Source organism: Mastomys coucha, unplaced genomic scaffold (genome assembly GCF_008632895.1).
Source record: "Mastomys coucha isolate ucsf_1 unplaced genomic scaffold, UCSF_Mcou_1 pScaffold21, whole genome shotgun sequence".
Lineage (NCBI taxonomy): Eukaryota > Metazoa > Chordata > Mammalia > Rodentia > Muridae > Mastomys > Mastomys coucha.
Window position 1 is genome coordinate 165,495,815 of NW_022196904.1, and position 5,957 is coordinate 165,501,771.

Sequence of the window (5,957 nt, forward strand, 5' to 3'; positions counted from 1 at the left end):
TTTTTAGTAAAGTATGGAAAAAGAAAATAAGCAAAAAAAAAAAAAAAAAAAAAAAAAAAAAAAAAAAAACGGTTAAGGGTAAACATGTTTGAGGCTTCACTTAAATAAGTTCTGTCCATACAAATACTTTTAAAAATCATTGAATGCTCACCAATATTTAAAAAAATAACATGGATGGAGAGGAGCAAGGAGAGCAGGAGGGGACTGAACAACTTTTTGTTTGGCTCCCAAAGAAGTGTTGACAAAAGATATTTATAGAGGGGCTAAGTTAACAGGTTATGAGCGGAATTTTATATTTTCTCATTACTCTCCAGTGCTTGAAGTCTTACCCCAAGCATGTATCACTCTTGTAAACTAATAGTGGTTATGGTAGAAGATAAATCCACCCCTTTAAAGTCAGTATCTCTCTTCTATGACAATTTCGTAACAATTTGTAAAGAAAAGGTTTCTATCTACAGGGGGCTGTCTGTATGCCAGGAATGTGCCAAGCAGAGTAAATACTGTTTTCCTGGGTCCTCATATATTCTACGTGTAGGCACTGATAGTCTTTGTTGCTCTTTGAATGAAAACTGTCCTCTTTGGGCTGATATATTCAAGTGCTTCTTCCCTGGTTGGCAGTGCTGTTTGGAGAAGCCACGGAGCAGCCTTGCTGGAGGAAGTACCTTACTGAGGTCAAGCTTTGAAGGTTTTTAGTCTCTTCTCCCTTGATGTCTCTGTCCTCTTTCCGGGATGTGGCTGGAGATGTGATCCCTCAGCTTACTGCCCTTCTACTTGTTATCATGCCTCCCTTGCCGTTATAGACTCTCCTTCAAGGAGCATAAGCCAAAATAAAATCCTTCTTCAGTAAGTCATGATATTTTGTCACAGTAACAAAAAAAAGTAAGTAATACTTTCCTTTTGCATACAGATGAGGCTATTGAACCCTGGAACGTTCCCGCTAGTCACACAGTGAATATGCAGGGGAGCCAGGCATATGAAGGCAGCCATTCCCCTATTCTCTGCCGCAAGTTTTCATCTTGCACATACACAAATGCAGTTCTCTTTTGCTTAAAATCTGTGCAAGACACAGGCCACCACCTTTCTTGTCCAAGTCTAATTTTCAATACGTTCATCCTTCTCTTCATTATGTATCCGCATACCTAGCAAGCACAAATATTTCCCAAGTGGTCTGCCACCACCCCTGTGACATGTGAAGATGGGCACAGTCCTGAGCAGTTTGATGGCTCGTGAAGAGGTAAGATGAACACTGACTGCTGGCTCCCAAACCCAGGTCCTAGATGCCTTGTGACAAATGTGTCTTAAGGGTCCTCTAGAACTTACTCGGTGCTCTTAACGTCCTACTACATTTTCAGTATACCAAGTTTGCTCATCTTTCTATAACTGTCTTTTTTCCCAGTAGGGATCAGTTGTGCCTGTATTCCAGCTTTGTGGGCCCATAGAAATCCTTCACAATTTGAGCCGAATGCCTCTGTTTCCTTGGAGAATCCCCTAACCACCTGTTATGTTTTCCTGGCAGTGCCTACCACATTGGATTAGCTGAATCTGTTCATTAGACATGTTTACAGACAACTGTTACCTTTTCTAGAACAGGATTGTGAAATGTGAACATGCCCAAGTATAAAGCTGAGTTGGACTGGTAATGGAGAATGCAGAACAAGAAGTAGCTGAAAAAAAGACATGGCTAATTAGCTGAGCTGTGTCTCCTGTGCTTTCAGAATTCATGTGACATTGGACCAGTGTGTATCAAGAGACAAACGTCATTCTTGGGGAGGAGACAATTAGTGAAGAGAACAAAACTAGTTGTGTGTGTCTGTAGAAAAGAGAGGGAGAAAAGATAAAAGGAAAAAAAAGCAGAGTATATATGTAGTTAAAGCATATGTATGTGTTTTATATGGTTGATATGTGTATGTGTATAGGCATATATGTGTGTGTGTATATTTTATATAACATGGCTTACCCATGCATTCATATATATGTTCATATATCATATAACAAATTTATCATATCCACAATGTGTTGATATATAGTATATATATATGTATATATATATATACAAATGCATGCATTTATACATATGTAATTATATGGAGTCATTTGTATTATTTGTTTGTACAATACATGCATGCATAATGCTATATGCATTATATTTTATAAATACATATAAAATAGTATGTATATATACAGTGGTAATGCAATTAATAGGAAATTTTCAAGATTATTAGGAGGTGGTAGAAAGAACATTTGTTGAACCCAATATGGATTTTTTAGATTCATTCATTTAGTTTATGCATATGAGTAGACCTACATGCCAGAAGAGGACATCAGATCCCAGTAGAGATGGTGGTGAGTTACTATGTGGTTGCTGGGAATTGAACTCAGGACCTTTGGAAGCTGTTAACTGCTGAGCCATCCTTCTAGCCCCACAATGCAGATTTTTAAGATTAAAAAACCCAAGTCCCTGTGGCTTTCTTTCTTGTTGTGGTGAGCCACTAAACAGAAGAAGACAGTTAGAAAATTGGGAAGTAAATGTTTTAGGGAAACCTCACTAATGCCAAGCTACGATGAAGGTTTGGGGAGAAACACACATTCACACACCACAACAAATAAACCCTACTAAGGAGATGAGAAACCATCTCTTTGGATTTGATAATTAGGAATATTCCAATGCCTATTTTACTCCTACTGGGAAAAAGATACTAAACCTATGTGGAAGCAGTCCTTCATCCCTAATGTGAGATGCTGCCAAGGGGGACAGCTACCTCCCTTGTGGTCGGTCGGCTTTCAAAGAGCAGGTGAAATAAAGTGTGGGGGAAAAAACCATACAAATGTGACCTGTTAGCCTTTGCTGGGTGGCCTTTCACAGATCTGAAGTCTCTCATCTTCCTGAACAAGGCTCTAGCTGCTGACTTAGCACTTGGAGAAAGTGTTTCTAAATCCAACACTTTCCATGTGTCGGATTGCCTCATTTCATTTCCCTGATAGGGCAAGGTGCCACGAAACATTGTTACAGACTCTGACCTTGAGCTGAGAGAAATTGTTATCATACGGCCTGGCTGCCTTTGGGTGTCTAAAGCCTTAATAACAGCTGCACTCAGTATCCCACATCTGCCTGATTATTATCTTCTTTCTCCACTCACTGTGCACAAGACCGAGGTGATGGAGCATGTCTAGCGCAGGGCTTCCTCCTTGGACCCCTCTTCCGCTTTCTGGGAAGTTCAAGCTTTATAAATAAGTAAGATCTTTATGTCCCAGCCTGATACAGTTGCAGACAAAGGAGCCAGGAAAACACCCCTGAGCAAACATGAGACAATCAGCAGACACCAGATACCGCAGCTGGGTCACGGGAGAGATTTAAAGATAGCTCGCAGGAATCTCTCTGACAGACAATGGAGAGCAGATCTTTACATGCTTTTTTAAAAAAAAAAACTCTTAAATAAGAACATTGCACAATGATATGCAAAGTTACAGACTTCTGACTTCTTCCTTTTTAATGTTACCCTTTGTGATCAGTGCTCTCAACATTAGAGTAACTAAGCGGCAGGTAGGTGAGACATTTGATGGCAACATCTGTATACCAATAACTTGTACTGCTGAGCAGTCCAGCTGGCCCTTCTCTTTGTCTTGATATTGATTTTCACCTCCAATTTTCATACTATCTCCTTTTGCAGGAGACAAAACAGGAAGTCTAAGACTGAAAGTTACTCTCGCCCTTGTGTTAAGAAGAGGCTGTATACTTTGCATTTGTGTCTTCATTAAGAAAATAAACTATAGGAAAACTTCAGGCTGCAGGGACAGCCTTTTAAGGGTCAGTTGCACAAGCTAAGAGTGGACAGCTGCCTAAGATGGAGCTTAGTTTATCATCTTCCCTAGTGCACTAACTTGGCTTATCAAGGCGTTACTCTGATATTCTGATTCTAAGTTACCCTACACATAACTCTCCAACAATACAGAGATTGATGTTAATCCCCTATAAAAGTAATATACAGAGTAGGCTTTTTGTATACTTCTTATGTCAAAACCAGACAAAAAGCACTCTGAATTAAAGCAGTCATATAGCCGCTAACCTTCTTCCCAAAGCCACCCCCAACCCCTGCCAATACCTAACACCAGATTCCTCTTGCCTTGGCAGGACTGGTAGATGTCTTAAAGAACACTGGGCATCCCAGACACACACACACACACACACACACACACACACACACACACACACACACTTTCTTTTTAGTTTTTAATCCATCAGGACCACCAGGAGCCAATGCTTGTTTAGTTCATGTTCTTTTTATTTTTAAAATACAAATAAAACCTCTTTCAATATAAATATATCATTTCATTCAAAAGTAGAAAAAATATACTATAACCTTGGTCACTGCCCAGCAGGAACAAATTTGATTATTTAAAGAGTCAGAAGTTAGGTCTTCCATCAACACGTGGGGTTAGCCCAGTTCCAGTGCAATTTCATACATAGGAAAGCCTTGGTTCTAGAGATCATAATGATTCAAATACACCACGCTGAATGTCTAACTAGTGTCGTGGAGTCAACGACTCTGGGATATGTTGAAATTTGACACCAAGACTACAATTAAATTCATATACAAACATTATATAAATTACTTTGTCGGGCTGCAGAAACACAATAGATTATATAGCAGTGCGCATCCCTATTAAAAGTTACTAGCTTCTAATAAATTAACTCAAGTCTGTTTCTTCTTCTGGTTCCAGTGTACAGTGCATAGCTCTCCGGAGTCCAAGCAGCACTCACCGCAGACATGCAGACGCTCTGGCAGGGGCGCGGACCGCAGAGTGCCCAGCATTTTGTCCCAGTGTGTGAAGTAAGGAGCAAAGTTGCAGTTAAACTGAGAGTGGTGCATGTCGTGGTGAGCCACGCCCCCATACCAGCCAAAGGGAACAAGTCTGTGAGTGGACCACGGGAAGTCGTAACCTGAGTGGTCTTCCACCGACAGCCAGATGTTAATCACGTGAAAGGTGAAGATGGTGAGTGGATGACACTGAAGCATCGCGACGTTCAGCACGTCGAAGAAGGTCAGAGAAAGCAGCTCCCAGACGCTCATGTATTGGGTCGCCAGCGCGAAGGAGGATGAGTTCTGGTGATGCACCTTGTGGAAGGTGCGGTACAACCAGGGCACCTTATGGTGCAGCAGGTGCCACGCGAAGATCTCAGTGTCGAAGAGCAGCAGGCAGATCAGGACGTGACTCAGGAGCTGGGAGAGCTCGGGGGCCTCCCGCGGCAAGAGCGCGGGGCTGCGCGCCCAGTGCAGCAGCGTCACCGGGAACACGAACACCAGGTGCTGGTAGAGTGTTAGCGCCAGGCAGGGCAGAAGCTGCCTTAGGGAAGGCGAGAAGTCCGGGTGGATCTTGTAGCGTCGCAGGATGGGCACCCAGGGATACAGGACGTCCAGCACCACGAACGGTAGGCAGAAGCCCACGTAAGTGATGATAGAAAAGGTGACTGGGAAGAAGGGTGAGCGCGTGAACGCCTCCCTGGTCCTTATGGTGTCCCAGAGGGGCTGCAGGAGCAGCTGGCTGGAACAGCTCAGGTCTTGGAGCTCCGAACCGTTGTGGCAGCCCATGCTGAGACTGTGTCCCACAGTTGCTGTCTCCCCAGTCCCTCCGACTTTTCTTAGGACTGCGGCCCCTCCCCCAGTGACGTCAGCCTTCCTTCCCTCCCTTTCCCTGCCACAGAATTTTGCTTAAATAACCCGAATTATGCATTTGGTTCCGGTCTATGTCCTGGCTTATAGCTGCGTCAAATCTTCACTTCATGCATGCAGCGGTCCTTAAAGCCGCCCCCCCCCTCCCCCGGGCAGGAAGAACTGTTTGCTCGTTTTTTCAGCTGGCGCACTATTGACACAGGAGTGAGCGATTCTGCCGTGGGACAATTCACCTACCATCATCCCTACAAACAATGAGTTCATCACCCTCAGAAAGTGCTGTTTCCC

At 43.1% G+C, this 5,957-nt stretch overlaps 1 protein-coding gene across 1 annotated transcript; it reads right to left on the minus strand.

The window, feature by feature from the left end:
* Window positions 1–4,262: 4,262 nt before the first annotated feature.
* Ch25h (cholesterol 25-hydroxylase) lies at window positions 4,263–5,614 on the minus strand. Its single transcript, XM_031384822.1, has one exon. The coding sequence runs from the start codon at window positions 5,586–5,588 to the stop codon at window positions 4,692–4,694; it is 897 nt and encodes a 298-aa protein (XP_031240682.1). The 5' UTR covers window positions 5,589–5,614; the 3' UTR covers window positions 4,263–4,691.
* Window positions 5,615–5,957: the final 343 nt, after the last annotated feature.